The sequence below is a fragment of the Alnus glutinosa genome, chromosome 7 (genome assembly GCF_958979055.1).
Source record: "Alnus glutinosa chromosome 7, dhAlnGlut1.1, whole genome shotgun sequence".
NCBI lineage: Eukaryota > Viridiplantae > Streptophyta > Magnoliopsida > Fagales > Betulaceae > Alnus > Alnus glutinosa.
The window spans coordinates 10,106,822-10,129,464 of NC_084892.1; the positions used below are offsets into that span (position 1 = coordinate 10,106,822).

Here is a 22,643-nt window from a genome sequence, read left to right on the forward strand (position 1 = left end):
TAAAGCAAGACAAAATTATGGAATGTAGTGATCTATAACAAATATAGGTAAACTTATCTAAGGGAAATTAAGTGAGCCAAGGGGTCCAATCAAGTAGTTTGGATCAAAAGCTACCGGTAACGACAACCCAAAAGAAAAATTGAAGACAATTATAGAAAAATTGACAGCATAAAACCAAAGATAAATAAGAACAGTGATTCCCTTTGTCATTGATAAATCTGGCTGTGAGTGTCCTCCTCTCCCACACTGAAACCTAAAGACCCAAAGAAGCAGCAACATCAAAGTCTCCCTGACGAGGGCCCCGTCTCCGAATCCAAGCAGCGGCGCCGAAGTGTCCGGACGAGGATCGCAATTCCGGCACCAAACAATGCTGTTCCAGGTTCTCGGTCGAGCCCAAGTACTTTCTCTTAGATCGATCTATCTCTTTCTCTCAGATGTATACCAAATAGGTTGGGTAAACTGGATCTTTGGTGAAAACTGAGGTAGACTTTTGGATCGAAAGGGAGGTCCTTGTGATGACGTGGAGAACTGGCGGGTGGTAGATCAGGTTTACTATTTGAGAAAACAATAAGACATGCTCTGATACCAAATTTGATGTAGGACAAATGCTTTAGAGAAGAAAGCTTTGAGAAAGAGAGGGAGAATTCGGGAAAGAGAAGAGAATGAATCCAAAGAAAGAGGGGAAGAAGCTCGGGAGAGAAAATAAAGAGGAAGAAAAACGGGCGGCGCTCTTTGATTAAACAAAGTATTTCATCCAAAAAACTACTTTAATCTCCAGTTAACAGTGTTTAAATAGAAAAATAGCAACCCTAATTAAACCCTAGAAGGGTTATGATTGGGCTAAAAAACTAAAACAAATAAATGCTATAATTGAAGCCCATTATTACAACCCAAATAAATAAAGCCCAAATAAATAAATAAGCAATAAGCAACTGAAATAACAAGATGTCTGAATCATATAGTTTTCGTCGTGACTAGATCTCCGTCTTCGGTGTTGCTACTACCGCACTTGTTGCGAGCTATTTCGAGAACCCGTGCAAAACATGCCCCAACTTGCAATTTTTGCCTGGAAATATTTTTGGTTGTGCATCGAACTTGGTTCTGAAACAAATTGTTACACGAATGATTTCACAAGTACGTAATAAGATAATTTGTTAGGCTTTAAAGGACCCTAGACTATTTAGACTCGTTAAAAAAAACATAAATCTTTTCAAACACAATGCTTGAGATTAGTTTTTAGCATACTTTTTCATTATTTTATTATGTTTAAATAGAAAATATTACAACCGGTAGATGAGAAAATAAAAATAAATATGATAATCAAATTATTTGATTACCATCAATTACAATTAATTATCTAAAAGATAATTATCTTATAAACTAAGTTTCCTACCATATCATATATAAAACATAAAGAAAATATCACAACATATTATATATTCTAATACATAAGTTTTGAAATGGTTTTGTTTTTTTTTTTTAATTGGCGTGGCCATTTTGTAACCTTAGATTGCTTTAAACAAATCCTAGCCGTGAACCGTCTTCGACTGTAGAGGATCCGATTCCGAGAGTTAAACCTTTGCCCGTACGTAGGAACTGGTTCATCTAGTCCAGCTGAGATTTTCGTAACACAGAAAGCAAAACCAAAGGATTAGGGTTTAAAAACCTTGACTACGGTGTTCAATTGTGTTTGTGTTTGTGTTTTTGGTAGTGAAAATGACACGTTCGAAAGCTTCCTCAAAGAAGCAGCAAAAGCGTGGAGTCGACTTCAAGGTAGTAGCCCAAAACTTTTTGTTGATCTCTTGTTTGATTCAGAGGAGGCTTACTTATGTTGTTGTTTGGCGAATCTCTGCAGAAAATAAAGCGAAAGATTGGCAGGAAATTGCCGCCGGCGAAGAATGCTACGAATACTGAAATTAAATCCAAAGGTAGAGACTAAAGAGTCTTTCTTATTACAAATTTCGTTATAAGGCTTTGTTTTGTTTCAGTGAAAAAAAAAATTAAAGGAATTTGAAATGGGGCTAAATGGGATAATTTTTGTTAAAGCGAATCGAGAATTGGATCATCTCAAGTAGCTCATGATTTTTCTTTGAAAACTCCATAAATGTTCAGTTATTGTGAACAATAATTGCTGTATAATTTTACACTGCCTGAAGAGCTTGTGAAAGATATTTTTCTCTTTGAAACCTGTGAAGCATTTGGTGTTGTTCCAATGAATGGTAAATGAATCTATTGACTAAAAGTTTACTGGTGCGTGTTATGAACAGCAATTATTCTTCCTGAGCAGAGTGTGGCGTCTGAAAAGGAAGGTTTAGCTGTGAACAAGAAAGGCTTGACTTTGAAAGAACTTCTTCAGCAAACATCCCATCACAACCCAAAAGTTCGTAGAGGTACTTCCTTATTATCATGGACGTGTTCTTTATTGTGAAAAATGTTCTGAGTGTAATGAATCGCCCTTAGTGTTCAAATGATGTTGGTAGGGCTTTGCAGAACAATTCCATGTTTAAATATCGAGAAAGAAAGAAACAAAAATTATTATACTGGTAAAGGTTTTTTTTTTTTTTTGGTGGTAGAAAATATCCACTCATCAAATTTTAGCATGTCTGTATGTATGTAACCGTGTATATGCATATATCTCTATTTTCTAAAAACTGAGCAATCTATGACATAATTTTAGCAACTCGGTTTGTGTCACAATCTGAACAAAATCAGCCAAATACCCAGTTGTTGCCTGTACGCTCATGTGGGTTCTTAATCCTGATGTTTTCATTTGAGGGGAGTTTTTTGGTATGTCATTTGAAGGGAGTTACTTGAAAGTTATGCCCGTATTTTTCTGGTTTTTTTTTTTAAATTTTATTTTATCTAGCTTTTAGTGTCCACATCAAACCTTTCTTTTGTATTGAGTGGCAAATCTCAAGGTTGAGCTAAAATTTTGTTCCTCTTTGAAGATGCATTGATGGGTATTAGGGATTTATTCCGTAAACATCCAGCAGAGCTGAGGTTGCACAAATATGCCGTTATAGAGAAACTGCGTGAACGCATTGGGGATGATGATAAAGTGGTTCGAGAAACACTATATCAACTTTTTAAGTCAGTGATATTCCCTACCTGTAAAGAGGTTATTAGTTTTTTTCTTTTTCAAATTTAATTATTGTAGTATTTATTGTTGTTCATCACACCAGTTCTCCATTTTTGTGACATTTGTTTCTCTGTTTTTCTTGTCCAGGATAATCAAGAGCTTTTCATTTCCTTACTAATGGCGTATATTTTTAATGCAATGACACATTTAGCAATTGACGTTCGGTTGATGGCGTTCAAATTTCTAGACCTTGTTGTTGAGAATCATCCGCCGTCTTTTTTCCTGTATGCTGAAAAGGTATCTTAACCTGATTCTTTTAGTTAATCCTTGTAATTTGTTTTTTGCGTGATTATGTTATTAGCATTTGTCTCTTGAAATCTTTCTGATCTAAGCAATTTGAGAAGCCATGCTGTTTTTTCTGGGTCATTTTCGTAAGGATTGTAATGTTTGCTTCATCAACAGATTCTTCAAAATTATGGGGACATTCTACGGAAGAACAATTTCTATTTACAGGACAAGGGAAAACTCAAGAATGTTCTTGCTGGGTTGCTGCGGTGCTTGTCACTGGTGCCATGTAATAAAAAAGAAGTTGACTCATGTGAAAATGTACTTTCTAATTAGCAATTGCAAATGTACTTTTTGTTTTGCATGTTTTCTTTTTTCTTTGATGAATCGTTGTCCTTTATCTTTTCAAAACTATATTTTACTCTTTAAACTTTACATGCAATTATATTTGTCAGCTGTTGTCATGATCATGTCATCTCATCACTATCTGAAACACCCTTGCCTGTTTGTTATCTCTTACTGCTTAAGTTGGTTTTGCTAATTTTATCTCACGTGATTTTTGCCGTCCTTGTCATGTCCTTATTCTTGTGTTTGAGTAATTTTCCATTTTATTGTGTCTATACTGTGTCAAGTTCATTTCACGCGATTATATCTATGCAACATGATTAAAGGTAGAATCCTTACTTTGGACAATCTCAGGAAGAGGCACATAATCATTGTAGACAGATGCTGCCTATGCAAGCATGATGGGGAATTAGTGGACCATATTCTTCTGCATTGTGATGTGGCTTCCGCTCTGTGGAACAACATTTTCTCTCGCTTTGGTATTTCTTGGGTCATGCCTAGGAGTGTGCTAGACCTAGTTGCTTGTTGGTGGAAGTCTGGGAGATCAAGGAGCGCTACAACATGGAAGATGGTGCCTATATGCTTATTTTGGTGTATTTGGAGAGAAAGAAACCTTAGGTGTTTTGAGAACCTAGAGAGCTCCCTAGAGGAGGTGTTAGAGTTGTTTCTCCATACGCTGTATCTCTGGTCGATGGCTTTTTTGTACCCTTTATCCATCAGCTTTGCTGATTTTCTTGCTTCTTTTTCCTTTTCTAGTTAGGTGTTTCCTGTTGTATATTTCCAGTGTATGTAGGGGCGCCTTACGCTTTCAATAAAACTAAACTTACTTATCAAAAAGATATAGATGTTGTTGTCTAGAAAGTGAGTATCTAAAGGACTGACTTATTGAAAAAAAGTGAGTATCTAAATGACTAAGTCAATATGAAGAATTAAGGGGATAGCCCCATCTTTGGTTTTCCTCGTTTCATCTAGTGAATTGGAACAAGATTTGTACTCCTTTGCATGCAGGTGGGTTGGGAGCTCACAACTTCATCCAGTTCAATAGAGCACTCTTGGGTAAGTGGTTGTGGAGATATGGTAGTGAGAGAGAGGCTTTATGACGATCGGTGATTGATGCCAAATTTGAGAGTTTAAAGGGTGGGTGGTGCTCAAAAGAGGTTTCGGGTTCTTTTGGAGTGGGTGTATGGAAACATATAAGGAGGGGATGGGAGAAATTTCGCATTTTTGTTCGTTTTGAAGTGGGGAATGGATCAAATATTAGTTTTTGGCATGATTGGTGGTGTGGGGATAGTTCCTTGAAGCAATGCTTTCCAGCTCTTTTTAGTATAGTAAGGAACAAAGATGTAATGGTGGCGGATAATTTGGTTGTTCATAATGGTGTAATTCAGTGGAATGTTCTCTTTATGCAACAAATCCAGGATTGAGAGATGGATATGGTCCTTTCTTTCTTCGATCGACTATACTCCATTTCAGCTCGACATGGAGAGGGTGACAAGTTAGTGTGGAATCCCTCTAAAAAAGGTTTATTTGAGGTGAGATCCTTCTATGAAGAGCTTATTAGGAAAGATGGCCCATCTTTTCCATCTTTTCCCTAGAAGAATATTTGGCGTGTTAAGGCTCCAACAAGGGTGGCTTTCTTTGTATGGTCAGCGGCTTTGGGTAAAATATTGACGCATGATAACTTGCGTAAGAGGAATGTTGTAGTGATTGAGTGGTGTTGTTTATGTAAGAAGAGTGGGGAGTCTGTTGATCACTTGTTGCTTCACTGCGAAATCGCCTAGGATCTTTGGAGCTACATACTTATTTTATTTGGGGTAGTGTGGGTTATGCCACGAACGGTGTTGGAGTTGTTGAAAAGTTGGGGGGCGGCGATTGGGTGTGGTCATGCTAAAGAGGCTTGGCGGTTAGCTCCTCTGTGCTTGTTGTGGTGTATTTGGAGGGAGCGGAATGCGCGGCTGTTTGAAGATGTAGAGACATCTATGGTGAAGTTACAGAAGCGGTTGCTCAATACGTTATATATTTGGATAGCGCCCCATCTTAGTTTGAGTGTCTTTACTTATGTAGACTTTTTAAATTTATTTTCTGTTCGTCCTTTTTAGGGGTTCTCTTGTATACTTCCTGTGTATAAGGATTGCGCCCCTCTGTGCGTTTTTTTATAAATTGCAATTACTTATCAAAAAAAAAAAAAATTATGAGTCTTACCTACGTAAGGATTGTGATGTCTGCAACTTTCAATCAATGTTTTCCTCTCAAGTTCAATAAGTTACATGTTTCTCTAATTTCTTTTGGTGATATCAAATTCTAATGCTTTCCTTCTTAATTTAATAGAATGATGCTGGACAAGGGATGTTACATGTTTTTGAGCCTGATGTGTCTACAAAATCTGCTGGTATGTGAAAGCATCTTTTACCTTCCTTGTATCTATATATATAGATATATATATTTTTTATGCTAGCATTCAGTGATTGATTTAGGGCAATAATTTGCATGATCATAAAAATGGGTGCCTAACATTGCACTGATGGTAACACCAATAATCAAGTCTTTCATTGTTAAAAATTTTCTTTCGTCCCTGGAATTAGATATTATGGTCACTCTACCAGCTTCCATTCAATGATCAAATTTACCATATTTCTAACTCTAAAACCTATTTTTCTTTTCTATCATTTTCATTGTTTGGTTTATGAGTTTTCAAGACATATTTTTTGTAAATTTATTTATTCATATATAAAGCAAATAGGAAATTGAAGTTCACATCTTATTATTGTTCTGATGGTCCTGGCCTATGCTTTATTTGTTTGTGTAGGGTTTCCTATCATCATCAAGAAACTAAAGGATCTTGTGCCAGTTTTAGTCAACTGTTTCCAAGATTTTATTCCATCGACTCATACTATGCCACTTCTTGATGCACAGTCATTTGATTGTCTGTTCTGTATACTTCAGAGCATAGATATTGCATTCAGATTTTTTATTTATGGGACTGACAAGGGTAAATCAGAATATCGACTTCCTCATGGACAATCTGATGTGACAGTGTGGGATGAAACTATCTCGTCATTGTTAATGAAGAAGATACTACTAGCATTTCCCCTCAATCCGACGTGGCAGCTTTCAGAAAAGGTATGAGTTGTATGACCTCAATACAAGTTTTCAGATCATTATCTTTGCTCCCACATGACAATGCTATATTCTTTTTTCTCCTTTAATTCAGTTGGACTTCCTTTCTTTCGCTTATATTTCTATGGTAAAATTTGTCATATCTCCTTTGACCCTATTTATTTAATTTTATTTTTTGGTGGGTGCAATGCTGTTATTGTATTTTGAATTGGTCTAGTTCTTTCTATTTCTGCTTGGCAGGATGATGATAGATATTTTATCTTGAACGTTCTGATTACGGGAATACTTTTGCAATTCAGTGAATGGATCTTTCCTCCTCCTGCTGTATTGGAGAAATTTCTAGAGTTTCTAGAAAATGCGCTGCTTAGAAAGGTCTGAATCTTGCTCCATTATGTGCAAATGATTTTAAAGATGCATGGTCTTAATTTTTTTTTGTTGGATTAATAATATTTTTCATACCGCACAAAGATTCACATTTGCATTTAAAGATTTACAAAGATTTATATAAAATATAAGCAAGAGTAAAATGGTCTTAAAAATGTTGCGAAGGTGGATTTATAAAATCTATAGAAAATTTTACGGTGAGGTGTAAAAATACAATTTACAGTTATGATGAGTGGGTATAGCCAGAAATTCCTAATATTTTGTTTTTGATTATTATTTAATCCAATACTAATAACTTGTGAAATCATAGAGTATGTGTTCTGTACCAATTTTTATTGATTAGTAATTGTCATGAACCTCATGGGTTTCAAAACATAGAGATACAGGGTGGCTGTATTGATGATATTAATGTCAAATGACAATGTTGATTTGAAAAGAGATAGTAAAACATGACATTGGATTTTTTAAGAACATTCGTGGGCTATGATGAAATATGTAGTTGCAATATTGCACATGGTTGGAGTTGATTTTTGGTATGTGGGTGCCATTATTAAAAATAACTTATCAATTTTTTTTTGTTTGTTTGTAACATATGGAGTGCAAAAAGCATTTGCTTATTACCCTACGCAAATAAGAATGCTAGACAACATTCTATCAAGGCAATTGTTTTACCACTTATAAATAATTCATATGCATAATATGTTAAGCAACTCATGTTACTAAATAGTTAAATTGTAAAGATTATTTTTCTTTTCTTCAGAAAAAATAAAGAAAGCCAATCAAGTAAAAGTAAATTCAGTATATGCAAATTATCAATGCATTGCAAAAAAGTAAATCCTTTGACTCAAAACAAAAGTATGCCAATTATCTTGCAAGTAAAAGGCCAATTCTTGTGCAATCTCATTCATGTGTCCCCCTAGTAAAACCTACTTTCTGATTTAATATGGAGGTTGTTAATACGTCTGATGTTTCAAGTAAGAGGCTCATTTTGTATGGATGAGTGACAATGCTTTCTTTTAATTTGACTGGATTAATATAATTTTGCAGATATCTAATGGCACACGGTTTGGTAAAGGAGTCTGGGAAAAGCATTTACTTTCACTTCTTCCTTTTTTTCCGAAACTTCTTTCACAAGTGGAGAGTAATTGGAGGTCTCGTCTTCTTCAGGTCTGACTTATGCTTTTAAGAATTATTGATTAGCAGCGCCCCTCTGCACTTTTTAATGAATTCTTACTTACAAAAAAAAAAAGAATTATTGATTAGCAAGAGATTGTCTATGGAAAATCACGTTGAATCTCTCTCTTTTTGCCATTCATAATTGGAATGTCTATTCATGCGCTTTGGTTGATTTGTAATTTTAGATTTATCTTATAAATCTAGTGAGAGAAACCAGAAACCCAATGATAATGTTAAAGTAATAACAATTTAATTGCAGGTATTTACCAAGACTTTCAGGGATTGCCATCTCGAGTCTTCATTAAAATTGGCATGCCTTTCTACAATTGAAGATATGCTTATTCCTGTAAGTTTCTTCTTCTTCATGTTTTTTTTTTTTTTTTTTAATTTTATTTAAATTTTTGGGACACAATTTTTTAGTAATTGCTTAGAGTCACCAGCTCTCTCTCTCACCAATTTATTGTCAATATGTTTGTACATATTGTAGAAAGAAGAAAGGCTGTGCCTAGATTCTAGTGATCCAGAAATATTAGAGCATCAGATTGGTTGGATAAGAGAGCTTCCTCGCTTGCTAATCCTGCTAGATAATAAGCATCCATCTTGTACCCAGGTAACCATACAATTTACCTTGTGAACACTTCTAGGTGCTGCAATTAGGCAAAAAGGTTTAATTTTTTGGCAAAGTTGTTAAGATGAAAATGAGATTTTTAGCACCCCATATTTTTAAGTTATAATCTTCACCTCTAGTTTGTTACTATTTACTTATAATTGCATGGGTACTTTTTCCCTCCCCCAAGTGGTAGCTCAATCGGTTGGAGATCATGCCTCATGAAATGGAAGTTACTAGTTCGTATCTTCCCCTTCCCCCCCTCCCCTTGGGGCCAATTACTTATAAAAAAACAAAATTACATGGGCACTTTTCCCCTTGAAATTACAGGTTGTGTTGCATCTGCAACTTCGCCTGGGACAATGTGCTCTGATGAACTCTTCATTTGCATTGGAATATGACAACATGCAACACTCATTGCTAGAGTTTTACGGCACATGTCAGGATGATGGTAAAATTAAATTTGCTTTAGACATTTGTATTTATTCAGTAACCTCCTTGGAGCAGTTTCACTCAGTTTCCTGTTCTCTTATATCTTGCAGGAAATATATGTTATGGTCCTTTCATAAGGCTTCCTAGAGATTCTCAGGAACTCTCTCTTTGTTGCCTCTATTACTTCTCTAATTTGGATTCATCTTTGTTGAAGTCAATAGCTTCTTGTTGCTTAAGTAAGTATTACTTGTCTGTTAGTTCAAATCTTCATGCACTTGATTGTGCAGGAACTTTAGATGTAATTACTATGTTTTATTCATTGCGTCTACACTTGCTTTAGTATTCATGCAATTGATGCTTTACTAGCATAGATGACTTGGTTTTCTTGGTATGCAAATCACGCTTATGTTTATAATTTTCAAAGTTTCTATGGATAGTGGCGTTCCTGGGAAAATTACTTGACATATCCTTGCTAAACACATCAAGGAAGCTGGTGATTTCGAAATTAAGCCGCAATGTTTAAGGTACCTCTTAGAGTACTGAAACATCACTGAGTAGTTTAGACGTGTTTGTTCTTTGGGCAGTAGAAAGATCTTGGGCAGCAAGACATAAATCCCGCTGCTTTTATTTCTTCAGTTAAAATAGAATTTCTAATTAAAAGTATCAAGGCAAAATGACCTTTCTGGAAGAATATTTCTTCTATCGAATGAGGTAACAGTTTCCTTGAATGAGCCAAAAGTTGACAGTAAGGATCATGTCAAATGTTGTTGCCACTGTATTTCCAGATTTGATTTCATAAATGGTGGTGAAATACCCATTTAGAAATATCTGGGATAATCAATGTAAATTCCAACTGCATAAAATTTTTAGGAAATTTATGCTTCTGCTTTTCAGTATATGGTATGACCTCGACTGAAGTAGGGGGAAGCTGCATAGAGTACAAAGCTATGCTATTTCTCTTGCAATTCTTGAATCAAGAAGTTAGAATTGGTCAAATTAGATGACCAGGCTACTATTTTTTTTTTTTTTTAAAGTAAGATTTGGAATTAACATTTTCTTTCTTGCCTGACTATTGCAGGTCTAGATTTGGAGCAATTTATATTATTTCGAATCATAGAGGTCCTGCATTCGGCATATACTGCAGGACATATCAAAATTACCGACCATATCAGTTTCTTCATCACTTTGCTCTCACGTTTCAAAGTTTTCCCTGGTACCTTAGAATTTCTTCTTTGGTGAAATCACTTTTTTTTATTATTTCCAGACAAGATATGGTTCCCTTTTCACTTGTCCAAATGAGTCTATATATTAATCTAACCATTCTTTGCATAATTAGCAGTAGATATAGAAAACTTTCATCCAGCATGCTTCACATCTCTCTTTCGCAAGCAAACTCATTAAGAATTTGGGTAATGGTTCCACAAAAGTTAATGTTCCTGGTGATTATTATGTATGTACATACATGTATGCCTATAAACAAATATACATATTTGTGCGAGTTCGTGTAGTTTTTGCTATAGATTATTAAATCATAACTCATAATTTTTTTTTGATAAATAATTCATTAATTGAAAAGCCTAAGGGGGCGCAACCCTAGTATACATCATGTATACATAGAAATCTCCCTTACATGCTAAAAGAAGAAGAAAAATTCACAAATTCAGAAAAGTTAGAAGATTGAGAGATGTTTAGTCCAACTAAAAAGCAATTTGATCAGAATGTTCTTGAGCTCTTCTTTCGTCTTCTCACGATCTTCAAGACATCTAGCATTTCTCTCTCTCTCTCTCTCTCTCCATATACTCCACATTAAGCATTCTCCATACATCTAGAACTGAGTGACTACCCACCTGACCTCGACAACAATCTAACAACTGTACCAACCTTGCGGACATAACCCAATGGACTCCAAATAGGGTAAAGAGTGCACTCCATTATTCTCTTGCCACTTCGTAATGGAGTAGAGTATGATCAATAGATTCCCCGCTCCTCCTACACATGCAACACCATTCCACTACTATTACTTTTATCTTTCTCAGATTATCCAATGTTCCACCAAAAAAAAAAAAAAAAAAAACTCACTCTCAAAAGGACTATAACTTTCCAAATAACTCCAAGGGAAAGAAGAACCCCCCCGAAGTAGATAACTCATGAAAAAACAACCGCACCTCAAATTTCCTCTTTGAAGGAATCCGCCTAAGACAATCCTCACTATCTTGTCTCCTTCTGAGTGAATATAACACCAAAAAATGCTATCACTAAATCTACCTCCCAATCTTGAATAGCTCTAGCGAAAGACACTCCATTGAATAACGTCATTGGAAAACATGTTGTAAACAACCCACGCTTCCTTACAACAGGCAATACCAAATAACTTTGGGAAAGCTTCCTTCAATGACTGATCCCATCAAGCATCATGCCAAAAATGAATCTCAGATCCATTGCCCCACTTCATATCTAATATATCTCGAGAAGACTCCCCACCCCCTCCTAATATGTTTCACACTCCAACACCCAAAGGTCCCACTACCTCCTTCGAACACCAACCACAACTCAAACTATAATATTTTGCTTCCACAACCAAACGCCTTCCTCTCCGTGGCATAACGCCATGACCATTTACCCAACAAAGCTTGATTAAACTTAATCAATTCTTACTCCCAAACTACCATATTTTGCATAGGAGAAAAAATTGTCGACCATTTAACTAGATGGAATTTAAACTCCTCCTTGATACCTCCCCATACAAAATCTCTTTGCAGTTTCTCAATCTTATTCGCCACACCCAAAGGAATGGAAAACAAAGATAGATAAATAAGTGGGTAAATTGGACCAAGTACTTTTGATCAACGTAAAACTCCCTCCCTTCGACAAATATAGCCGCTTCCAGCCTGCCAAACGCCTTTCCATTTTTTCTACAATACCATTCCATATAGTAACTGACTTGTATGGCGCCCCCAAAGGAAGTCCCAGATATTTTATTGGTAACACAACCACCCTACTCCCAAATATACCAGCCAACCGTTTTATATCATCCAACTTGTCAATAGGAATGATTTCTTACTTCGACAAATTAATTTTCAACCTTGAAACCGCTTTGAAATATACAAAAAGATATCTCTAATTACGAAAATTTCACCATTAGCCTTGCAAAAAATGAAATTATCATATGCAAATAACAAGTGCGACACAACCATTCTTGCAACATTTCTCTATCCCACTGTAAAACCATCCAAAAGACCCCTATTCACTATGCCCAACATCACCCTACCCAAAGCCTCCATTACCACTACAAAAAAGTAAAAGTGATAACGGATTCCCTTGTCTTAAACCCCGAGTACTACTAAAGAAACTAGATGGGGCTCCATCTATTAAAATTGAATAGCGAACTGTAGAAATACAAAAATCTATCCATGCTCTCCATTTCTCCCCAAACCCGCATCTTTCAACAAGTATAACAAGAACTCCCAATTCACATAATCATATGCCTTTTCGAGATCCAATTTGCATAATAAACCTAGTACTCCTGATCTGAGTTGATTATCAATACACTCATTTGCAATCAAAATTGAATCTAGAATATATATTTTTTTATTTGTTTTGTTTTTTTTTTTAATAAGTAATAAGCCAATCTCATTAAAAGCGTGAGGCACCTTTTAGTACATTGGGAGCATACAAAAGGAAACGCATAACTAGATAAATGAGTAAGGAAATCAAGCACCGTAGCACTCCAGAATTTGTCTCCCCTTAATAAATTCATTATGTGAATTTGATATGATCTTCTCCAACACCTGTTTCAATTTGTTCACTGGCACCTTAGAAATTATTTTGTAAACAACACCCACTAGGCTGAGGACGGAAATCTTTAATATCCATCGCACCAACTTTCTCTTGTATGAGAGATATGAAAGTAGCATTAATACTTTTCTCAAATCGCCTTTTACTATGAAATTCTCTAAAGACTGCCATTATATCCTCCTTCAAAATCTCCCAACATTTATGAAAAAAAACCCAAGGAAAACCCATCATGCCTCGAGGCTTTATCTCCATTCAGATTTTTAACCACCTCAAAAACCTCACTCTCCTCAAAGTCTCTTTCCAATCAAGAACTCTCCTCTTCACAAATGGCTTGAAAAGAGAGTCCATTCATCTTTGGTCTCCAACTATATTGTTCAAATACAGTTGCATATAAAACTATACTATATGCTCTCTGATCTTTGTAGAATGTAACGATGAGGATAGAGATGCAAAGGGTAGACGGGAGATTAAAAAAAAATTGGATTGCTCCATCAACTATGATGCAAAGGGTGCATCCATTATGCAGGGGAAAGGCAAATCTCAAGTTGTTTAGCATTGAGGGCTTTGTTTTTTTTTGGGGCTTTGCTGTTTTATGGGGTTTGGGTTTGAGGGTTTGTCGGGTTTTGGGTTTGTGGGACTTGGGTTTGTGGGACTTGGGTTGGAGGGCTTAGGTTTTCCGCTCGTTTTGGAGCCTCTTGTGTATTCAGGAGCACCTTTCGCTTTTAATAAATTATTATTCAACAAAAAAAGAAAGAAAGAGAGAATCTGACGATAAGGACCCATCAACAAGTAAAGATTCAACTTGTATTGCTTTCTTCTTCTTCTTCTTAATTGTCTCTCTTGTATACCCCCTGTATACTTGATTGCGTTTTTCTAATAAAATTTTCTTCTTACTTATCAAAAAAAAAAACAAGTAAAGATTCAACATTATTATCTCTTCTATTTGAGTTTGCCACCCTGTGAAAAAATTGTGTTCTTATCTCCCTCTCTCAACCAAAGAGTCCGAGATTTCTGTCTCCAGCTCACTTCTTCACAGACAAGCAACTCTCTTTCTCAACTCTTTAGTAAAATCCTCCTTCCTCACATTTTCCTCCTCAATCAACACTCTTCCTTCCCCAATGACATCTGGCTCTCTAATACCCTACAATAAAACCTTTTTTCTCTTCCCTACATCCCCAAAAATATCTTCATTCCATTTTCTCAATGCAACTTTCAAAGCGTTCAGTTTGCATGCCAATACATAACTAGGACAACCCTCAAACTGATAACTCCACCACCATAATTTCACTTGATCCATGAAGCCCTTAGACTTCAGCCACATATTTTCGAATTTGAAATACCCACCACTTCTAGATGATGCCCCACACTCTAGCATTAAGGGGAAATGATCCGACAAAAGTCTAGGGAGTGTCCTCTGAACTACATGAGGAAACTGTTCCTCCCAATTAGGAGAGAATAAAAATCTATCAATTCTTGACCAGCAATAATTGTTGGACCAAGTGAACTTACCACCCACAAGAAGAATATCCATGAGCCCCCGCTTAAAGATAAAATATGAAATTTCCCTCATAGCTGAAGAATATCGGGTATCTCCTAATCTCACTCTGATATCGAATGGCATTAAAATCTCCTCCAATGCACCAAGGGTTTTCCCACCGACTTATAATTCCAACCAGTTCATCCCTAAGCACTTTCCTTTCATAATCATTATTAGGACCATATACGCCTGCAAATGCCATTCAAAATTATCATTGACACTCATAAAAGAACATGCGGCAATAAATCTCCCCACGCAATCATCCAACTTTTCTAACACCCTTCTATCCACATGATTAAAATTCCTCCAAAAGCCCCTCGCGATCCTAAAAAAACACCAATCCACATGAGCACAACCCCATAGACTCCTTACCACCCCCTATTAATGAATTATAATTTCGTTTCATGCAGACAAACAATATCCGCCTTCCACTCCCTAATAAGTCCCTTAATCCTCATCCTCTTCTCCTCCTCATTCAGCTCTCTCACATTCCATGATAAAATCTTAGACTTCATTAATATACGGCTGCCCCTCCCCTTGTCTTTAGCTTTGTGTGACTGGCCTCCCTTTTCATCGTAATTGATAAGAGCATGTCAAACGCTTTAATTCTCTTTTTCCTCTGTTATCTTGCTTTACAGAAAAATCAGAAATGCTAGCCAACATGCCCTTTTCCCGATTTGCTTCAATTGTTGTAAACAAAGCTCACATCTGCTCCTCATACCCCTCGTACGATAAACCCACAACATGACAAAATTTTCACCCGTTCGACTACCCAGTCACATGACAATGTCTCAGGAAGCTCCTGTCCATCTATGACTGCCACAGGATGGACAACCAAAGGTTCTATCTCCAGCAAATCTTCAACTCGGTAAGGCACCATGTCCAACACAACAAAGATATACTCCCCGTTTTCGTTAACTGAACAGGAGCCACTGCCTTCCCCCAAACATTTTCCCAAGAAAACATCAGAATTCTTAGAACCATATCCCAATGTCAACACCTTCTCACCTTCTCTGAAATTCTCACACTGGTGCAACATCTGCGGAATACTCTCCTTTATCTTCCACAGTATTCTTGGAATATCTTTCTCAACCCCCATACTCTCTCCCCCAACCCATCATACCCACCCTTCAGCCACACTATCCCCGCCTCACATGCTTCCTCCCTTGGTTGTGAATGAGAAATTATATCCAAACTCATGACGGAAGTGGTTACACCTAATGCATCACTCTCGGTTCCACCCATATTCTGCTCTTCGGCAATCTCTGAGCAAGACTTATACTCTCCTACCACCTCAATCTCCTTCGAACTACTAGCGGCCAACGAAACTTTGGACACTCCTCCCCCATCAGTAAAATTCTCTTCCCCAACCTCCTTATCAGCATCATTTGTCCCAAAAACTAGATGTTCTGCATCCTTCTCTGTGCTCCGGCTTGTCCTCGCCCTGCCATGAGTCGCCCCCTGCTTGACTCTGTCGCCTTGTTATGTTTCTAGGCTTCCAGTCCATGCGTGATATTAGACTTCATAGTGTTCACACTAACTCCCCTTGCACCACTTGGGCCTTTAGCCTTAAACTCAAACGGCCCATTCTCTTTACAGCCCTTTACTGGTTTAGTATCGCTTCCAACCCGGCCCACCTCCAGCTGATCAATGCCCTTGATCGAATCCTCTATTTCCTTGTCTATCCCTTTCCCTACCACCACTTTCGCAAACGCACGCTGCCCTAGCTCCACCATCTGCGACTGCCTCTGATCCATCATTGCCTCTTTGCTCTACGTGCTTCATTACCCGCCTCAGCCGCGAAATGCGTTGTCTCCAACCATTACCTTCTCTGCCTTCCGGTATAATTATAAAATGTCTCCGCCCTCCACCCATATAGTTTGCAAACTCCAAAAACTTCCTATGGTTGTTATGGCATTTCTGCACTACGTACACTATCTCCCACTCTAAAGGTCCTACAGAATTCATTCAATTGAGTTAAAGAACATGCCATTTAAATAACACGTCATAACTTCCACCGTTTTAAGCAACAAAACCATACTTTGAAAGCCCATACTAACTGTTCGAAAGATCCCTTTACTCTCTGCGAATTGACCATTCCCAACTCCATACTGAATTTCGAATGACTTGGACTCAACATAAAAGCAACCCAAATAATCCATCAGAAAAATCAACGAAGTAATGGAAACAGGACTGAACCTTCAATGGATAAAATTCATAACTCATAACTTTTTTTTGATAGGTAAACAAATTGCATTAAAAAAGCAAAAAGGTGCCCCTAAGCATATAGGGAATATACAAAAAGGACACCAAAACAAATAAAAACAAAAAACAAAGGAAGAACACTCGAAAAACCCAAAAGACAGTAGAAAAGTTACATAACTCATAATTGTAAACAAAGTTGTCGAAAGTAGTAACTATGACAAGATTGAGTTTAAAAAAGCTTCATCCAAATGTGGCTTGGAATATATCATCTGTAGGTAAGCCGCTGCATCGCTAGCAGAAGGTAGTTTATGCTTAGACAACTATGCGCAGCTTGTTTTTCACCTTGTCCTCTCTCTCTGATGTTTTAGCTTTTATCTGTGGTGATCCAGTTCATTTACTTCTTCATAGATTCATGGTTGATGAAATGGGGTTTTCTAGTAGTGGGAGGGGAGACGGGGGTCCGTGTCAGGGAGAGTTGTAAAGGCAAGAATAGGTCGATCCTGTTAGATAGAGCTGAGTTAGCATGGCTGTTAAACACCTTTAAGACCCTGGTTTGCGCGGAAAACTCTCGGGTGTTTTGAGATCAATCTCAGCATGGCTTCCCGCGGATCATTGCGCAACGGCATTTTAATAGACATGGTGGTTTCATGGTCATAGAAGAATTTTGGGATCAATTTCTAGTAGTGGGAGGGGAGACGGGGGTCTGTATCAGGGAGAGTTGTAAAGGCAAGAATAGGTCGATCCTGTTAGATAGAGCTGAGTTAGCATGGTTGTTAAACACCTTTAAGACCCTGGTTTGCGCGGAAGACTCTCGGGTGTTTTGGGATCAATCTCAGCATGGCTTCCCACGGATCATTGCGCAACGGCATTTTAATAGACATGGTGGTTTCATGGTCATAGAAGAATTTAATGGTGATCGGAGGAAGGACTCGATCTTCATCCCGGAGGGAAGATCCGGCCAAGGTTGGAATAGCTTTCGCGCGGAATTACGCCTGGTCTCTGATTACTTCAGAGCCGGTTTCAGAGCCATGGTGGTAGAACTGGAGCTCCACGCAGACTTGAGAGGGAGGAGAAGCTTTGCAGAGGTGTTGGCGAAGACAACCCCTCCGCTGGATGCGCCTTTTGGTGATGTTTCCGGTCTAGTGGCTAAAGTGCCGAGATGGGTTAGAGAATGCTCGGAGGGGAATAAGTATTCCCAAAATCCGGCGAAGCGTGATACTTATTTTCTGGCGAAGGACTTTCACGCCCAGGAGTCTATTCCGGCGATGCATTACAGAACAAAGGAGAAAAGAACCCATCCTTGGCCTCCTGTGACTCGGCAACGGAAGACGGTCTCATCAGTCCTAGCGAAGACAAAAACAGTGGCGGGTAAGACAGCTCTGGCTCCAGCAGGGCTCTCTGCTGCGATGGGAAGGTTGACTGACACTAGGCATGGAGCAGCCTCAGCTACGTTGCTCCCTACAGCACGCATCAATCATTCTGGTGACAGCCTCGATGTGGGTGCCTTGAGAGAGTCATTAGAAAGGATTCAAAAGGAAATCGGTTATTGCCTGAAGGGTTTAGCCTTGGTTGAAGGTGGTGGTTTGGGTCGTGCCTTTTCTCGCCCCAAATCTAGGGCCCGTGCAGCTTCTGCCATGGGCTTCAAAGTGCCACGGCCCAAATCGAAATTTCGAGCTCTTTCCAAGTCAGCTCGGGATATTAAAGGAAAAGGCCACTTGGTTTGTCCGGCTGATGGGCCCAAGGTGCTCAAGGCTAAGGTGGGTCCAGGCTCCCGTCCCCCTTCGGCTTCTTCTGGCTCAGATGCATCGCCTGTTCGGGCAGTGTCGCTATCGGGCCTGGACGCCGGGATCTTCACACCAGGCGCCTCTTCCTCAAGGCAGGTACCATCTCTGGTCCCAACCGCCGGTAACCCGTCTTCTGACGGCCAGTCTCAAACGCCGGTGATGGCTTCACCTTCGCCGGTTCCTTTGGGCGCTGAAGTGTCAGTCGCTCGGGTGGATCCACCACAGAGCCCAGACACTGGTTTTCCGACACCCTCTCCACCGGGCTCAAGCGCCGGTCTTCTACAAGGCCAACCTTGTTTCCCGGACAGGTGTGCTTCACCCCACTGAGTTGTTGGTGTTCACAGAGCCAGCGCAGGTGTTGGAGGTCCCGAGTCAGAGGAAGGAGGGTGAGGTGCAAACAGGGTCTGGATCAGCTATGGAAAAGAGGTCCTCGGAGCAGTTACAGCCGGACAGCCGTGAGCTTTCTGTTGTGTGCTCAGTGGCTGGTCCAGTTCGGGTGAGGGAATTTTCGGAACAACTATAGTTGAAAATTGACAATCTGCCACGGGTGTTGTCAAGGACTGAGTTTTGCCCGCATTCGTTGGAGGAAATTGTGATTGTTCCGTGCATTGACAGTGCTGGAGGGGAGCGTTGTGATTGGAAGGGGGGGCTAGTTTTGGAATCAGATTCTTCTGGTCTGCAGGTTGGAGTTGAGGGTGAGGCCTCCAACGACAATCTTCCCGGGGGTGCTGAATTGGTGGAGTTTGAGGTGGGTGAGAAGGCAGAAGATGCGGGTACTCCTCTCAATGCTTACTCGCCAGCCTCGGGGGGTTTGGGGTACTCTGATTGGGTGATTCAGTGTGCAAATGAGATCTATTCCATTTTAGGGATGTTGTTTGCGGGTCATAATTTGCAACTGTTAGAATTTCTGACTTGTCTAGAAGAGGAGTGCCGCATTGGAGACGGATGCACGAAGGGTAAGAGGGAGATCAAGAACTTGGAGAGTTCTATAAACTATGATGCCAAAGGTTCTTGCTCGAATCACGGTAAAAGGAGGGCAAGGGGGATTGTAGTAAAGCCATGAAGCCCAAGATTCTCTCTTGGAACGTAACAATAGGCGCAAACGCCTAAGGATTTGCAACTTGCTCAGAGATTGGAAGGTGGATATTATTTGCCTCCAAGAAACAAAAGTTAAAGATCCGTCTAGAAGTGTTGTGCGAAGCTTATGGGGGTGCAATCATGTGGATTGGTGTTGTTTGGATTCGTGTGGGGCTTCAGGGGGTATCCTGATCATGTGGAATAAGAGGGCGGTGGAAAAGGTAGATGTGTGCGTGGGGGTTTTTATGCTTGCAGTTTCCTTTAGGAATGTTGCAGATCATTTTGAGTGGGGTTTTGCGGGAGTGTATGGTCCGAACTTCAGGATTGATAGGAGGGGGCTTTGGGATGAGTTGGCTGGGATCCTTAGTTGGTAGAGAATGCCTTGGTGTATAGGGGGTGATTTCAATATTACTAGGTTCCCTAGCGAAAGATCTGGAGATGGTAGTGTCTGCCATGAGGGATTTTTGTGATTTTATCTCTGATCAGGGTCTTATGGATTATCCTCTTGTTGGAGGATCTTATACTTGGTCGATCTCTTGTGATCCTCCCGTTTGGTCCAGGATTGATCGATTTCTTGTTTCTCTTGATTGGGAAGCTAGGTTCCGGTGACTTCTCAGAAGAGGCTTTCCCGCCTTTAATCTGACCATTTTCCTATTCTTCTTGATTGTGCTCTCTCTTCTGCAAGAAGTGGGCCGTTCAAGTTTGAGAATATGTGGCTTAAGGCGGATGGCTTTGTGGGGTTGGTGAAACAGTGGTGGGATTCTTATTCTTTTCATGGCACTCCTAGTTTTGCGTTAGCTTGTAAGCTAAAGGCTCTCAAACAAAATTTGAAGACTTGGAATGTAGAGGTTTTTGGTAACGTAGAGAGAAACAAGAGAAAGCTTTTCGAAGAGCTTCAGGTGTTCGATACTATTGAAGGTAGTAGGGCTTTGGTTGAGGGGGAACTCCTAAAGAAGTTAGAGATTGTCAATGAGATAGAGAGATGCTCTCTTTTGGAGGAGGTTAGTTGGAGGCAAAAGTCCAGGGTGAAGTGGTTAAAAGGAGGAGATAAATGTACTAAATTCTTCCATTCCATAGCCAATTCAAATAGAAGGTACAACTCTATTGACTCCTTGTTGATTGGAGATTCTATTTCTTCTGATCCGGCTGAGATAGGTGAGCATGTAGTTCAGTTCTATCAAGATCTCTTCTCTGAGAAGCACAGTTGGAGGCCTCGGTTGGATGACTTTCCTTTGATGCTATTCTAGAGTCAGAAGCAAGTTGGTTGGAGAGAGCCTTTGAGGAGGAGGAGGTTAGGAAGGTAGTGTTCGCTATGAATGGTGACAAAGCGCCGAGTCCTGATGGTTTTACTATGGCTTTCTTCCAAGCTTGTTGGGAGATTTTGCGCTTGGACATTATGGAGGTATTTTCTGACTTTCATGCTAGAGAAGTGTTTGAGAAGAGTCTGAATGTTTCTTTTATTGCGCTTATTCCTAAGATTCTTGGTGCTATCTCTCTCAAAGATTTCCGGCCCATAAGCCTTGTGGGAGGTATTTACAAGATTATTGCTAAAGTTTTGGCTAACAGATTGAAGCCGGTTTTGGAAAAGGTTATTTCCAAATCCCAGAGTTCTTTCGTCAAAGGGAGGCAGATTCTCGATCCGATCCTTATTGCTAATGAATGCCTTGATAGTCGAATTAGATCAAGGGAGCCGGGCGTCATTTGCAAGATGGACTTGGAAAAAGCTTATGATCATGTTAATTGGGATTTTCTCCTGTATGTGTTGAGGAGGTGCGGCTTCGGGGGTATATGGTGTTCATGGATAGCTCGATGCATTTCTTCTGCGAAGTTTTCGGTGCTAGTTAATGGCTCGCCCAAGGGCTTTTTCAGTAGCTCTCGAGGCTTGAGGCAAGGGGATTCTTTGTCTCCTCTTTTGTTTGTGTTTGTTATGGAGGCTTTGAGTCGTATGATTACAGCGGCGGTCAGTGGGGGTTTGTTGGATGGCTTTAGAGTGGACAATGCTTCTTTCTCGTATCTTTTGTTTGCTGACGACACTTTGATTTTCTGTGATGCTAGCTCCTCCAAGTTGTGGTATTTGCGGAGTCTCTTTCTCTTATTTGAGGCTGTTTCGGGTTTAAAGGTCAACTTAGCCAAATCTAGTCTTATTCTAGTGGGGAATGTCGTTCAAGTGAGAAGGTTAGCCGACATTTTAGGGTGTGAAGTTGCTTCTTTGCCAGTGAAGTATCTGGGTCTTCCTTTGGGGGCTTCCTACAAGTCCACTCGTATTTGGGATGGAGTTATTGAGAAGGTTGAAAATTGGTTGGCTAGTTGGAAAAGGTTATACCTCTCCAAGGGAGGGAGGGTGACCCTTATCAAGAGTACTCTCTCCAACTTACCTATCTACTACATGTCTCTGTTCCCTATTCCGGTGTGTGTTGCCTCTCGCATTGAGAAGCTACAACGAGATTTTCTTTGGGGTGGAATGGGAGAAGAATTTGAATACCATTTGGTGAGTTGGGCAAAGGTTTGTACCCCAATTTCTAAAAGGGGGCTTGGCATTAAGAATTTGGTGTTGTTCAACCGTGCGTTGTTAAGGAAAATGGTTATGGCGCTTTGGCTTGGAAAGAGATGCTTGGCGGAGAGTTGCAGTGGACTCCAAGTATGGTAGTTTGTGGGGTGGGTGGTGCTCCCGTGAGTTTGCAGGGGCTTTTGGAGTAGGGTTGTGGAAGCACATAAGGAAAGGACGGGAGACTTTTTCCAAATTTCTTAGATATGAGGTGGGGGATGGGAGTAGGACTAGATTTTGGCATGACTTGTGGTGCGGAGATACGGTTCTGAAAG

At 39.4% G+C, this 22,643-nt stretch overlaps 1 protein-coding gene across 3 annotated transcripts in view; it reads left to right on the top strand.

Annotated features, from left to right (window-relative positions):
• The first annotated feature begins 1,547 nt into the window (after window positions 1–1,547).
• Window positions 1,548–22,643, top strand: part of LOC133873715 (uncharacterized) — a 33,028-nt gene continuing 11,932 nt past the window's right edge. Inside the window, exons 1-15 of one of the 3 annotated variants that reach the window (XM_062311460.1) lie at window positions 1,548–1,773; window positions 1,856–1,928; window positions 2,268–2,390; window positions 2,949–3,118; window positions 3,227–3,376; window positions 3,542–3,685; window positions 6,038–6,098; window positions 6,516–6,829; window positions 7,067–7,198; window positions 8,258–8,377; window positions 8,646–8,732; window positions 8,874–8,996; window positions 9,324–9,444; window positions 9,536–9,661; window positions 10,504–10,638. In XM_062311460.1, coding sequence (XP_062167444.1) covers window positions 1,717–1,773; window positions 1,856–1,928; window positions 2,268–2,390; window positions 2,949–3,118; window positions 3,227–3,376; window positions 3,542–3,685; window positions 6,038–6,098; window positions 6,516–6,829; window positions 7,067–7,198; window positions 8,258–8,377; window positions 8,646–8,732; window positions 8,874–8,996; window positions 9,324–9,444; window positions 9,536–9,661; window positions 10,504–10,638 — 1,936 coding nt within the window. In that variant the 5' untranslated portion in view covers window positions 1,548–1,716. Of the gene's footprint in view, window positions 1,774–1,855; window positions 1,929–2,267; window positions 2,391–2,948; window positions 3,119–3,226; window positions 3,377–3,541; window positions 3,686–6,037; window positions 6,099–6,515; window positions 6,830–7,066; window positions 7,199–8,257; window positions 8,378–8,645; window positions 8,733–8,873; window positions 8,997–9,323; window positions 9,445–9,535; window positions 9,662–10,503; window positions 10,639–22,643 lie in introns of those variants that run through there. The other 2 variants (XM_062311459.1, XM_062311461.1) reach the window with 2 other exon arrangements.